Source organism: Sinocyclocheilus grahami, unplaced genomic scaffold, assembly GCF_001515645.1.
Source record: "Sinocyclocheilus grahami isolate Dianchi unplaced genomic scaffold, SAMN03320097.WGS_v1.1 scaffold1562.1, whole genome shotgun sequence".
NCBI lineage: Eukaryota > Metazoa > Chordata > Actinopteri > Cypriniformes > Cyprinidae > Sinocyclocheilus > Sinocyclocheilus grahami.
Window position 1 is genome coordinate 318,023 of NW_015506741.1, and position 556 is coordinate 318,578.

A 556-nucleotide genomic window follows, 5' to 3' on the forward strand; every position below is an offset into this window, starting at 1 on the left:
ATAGATAGATAGATAGATACACTTCTTTATTAACAATGTATATGAAAATGTATAGACAAATCATATAGGTCACACCTAATCTGCCACATGGGATATGAAGTGAGTTAGAATCCCACACTGATCATCTAATATCATATACTATAAAAAAAACCTAAGTAAGTACAAGAAACTGTAATACAATGCCAAATTTAATTATTATATTTACCATGGTCAGAAATTTAAAGCACAATACCTTTTGTTTTATTTTTTTGCTTGTATAGATCCTTTTAAGATCATCTTTGACTAGTTGACATGATTCATCAACCTTGGTCAGGATTATGACTTGAGGAATGCCTGTGGTATCATGAACAATAATTACAGATACGCCAAAATACAAAACAATGCCTACGTTTAAACAAATGTTCAAAAAGTCTTCTTTTCCCAACAGTGTCTATATGGTGCTGAGATCCAGTTTTTTTACACTGAGGACAACTGAGGGACTCATACAGAGATATTACAGAAGGTGCAAACATTCACTAATGCTCAAGAAGACAACACACTATATTAAAAGCCGAGC

General features: G+C 32.4%; 1 protein-coding gene across 1 annotated transcript in view; it reads right to left on the bottom strand.

Annotated features, from left to right (window-relative positions):
- The window catches only part of LOC107571192 (interferon-induced protein 44-like), a 22,062-nt gene that overhangs the window by 14,957 nt on the left and 6,549 nt on the right, over positions 1-556 (bottom strand). Inside the window, exon 7 of the mRNA XM_016257485.1 lies at positions 233-333. Within this exon, the coding sequence (XP_016112971.1) occupies positions 233-333 (101 nt within the window). The remainder of the gene's footprint in view (positions 1-232; positions 334-556) is intronic.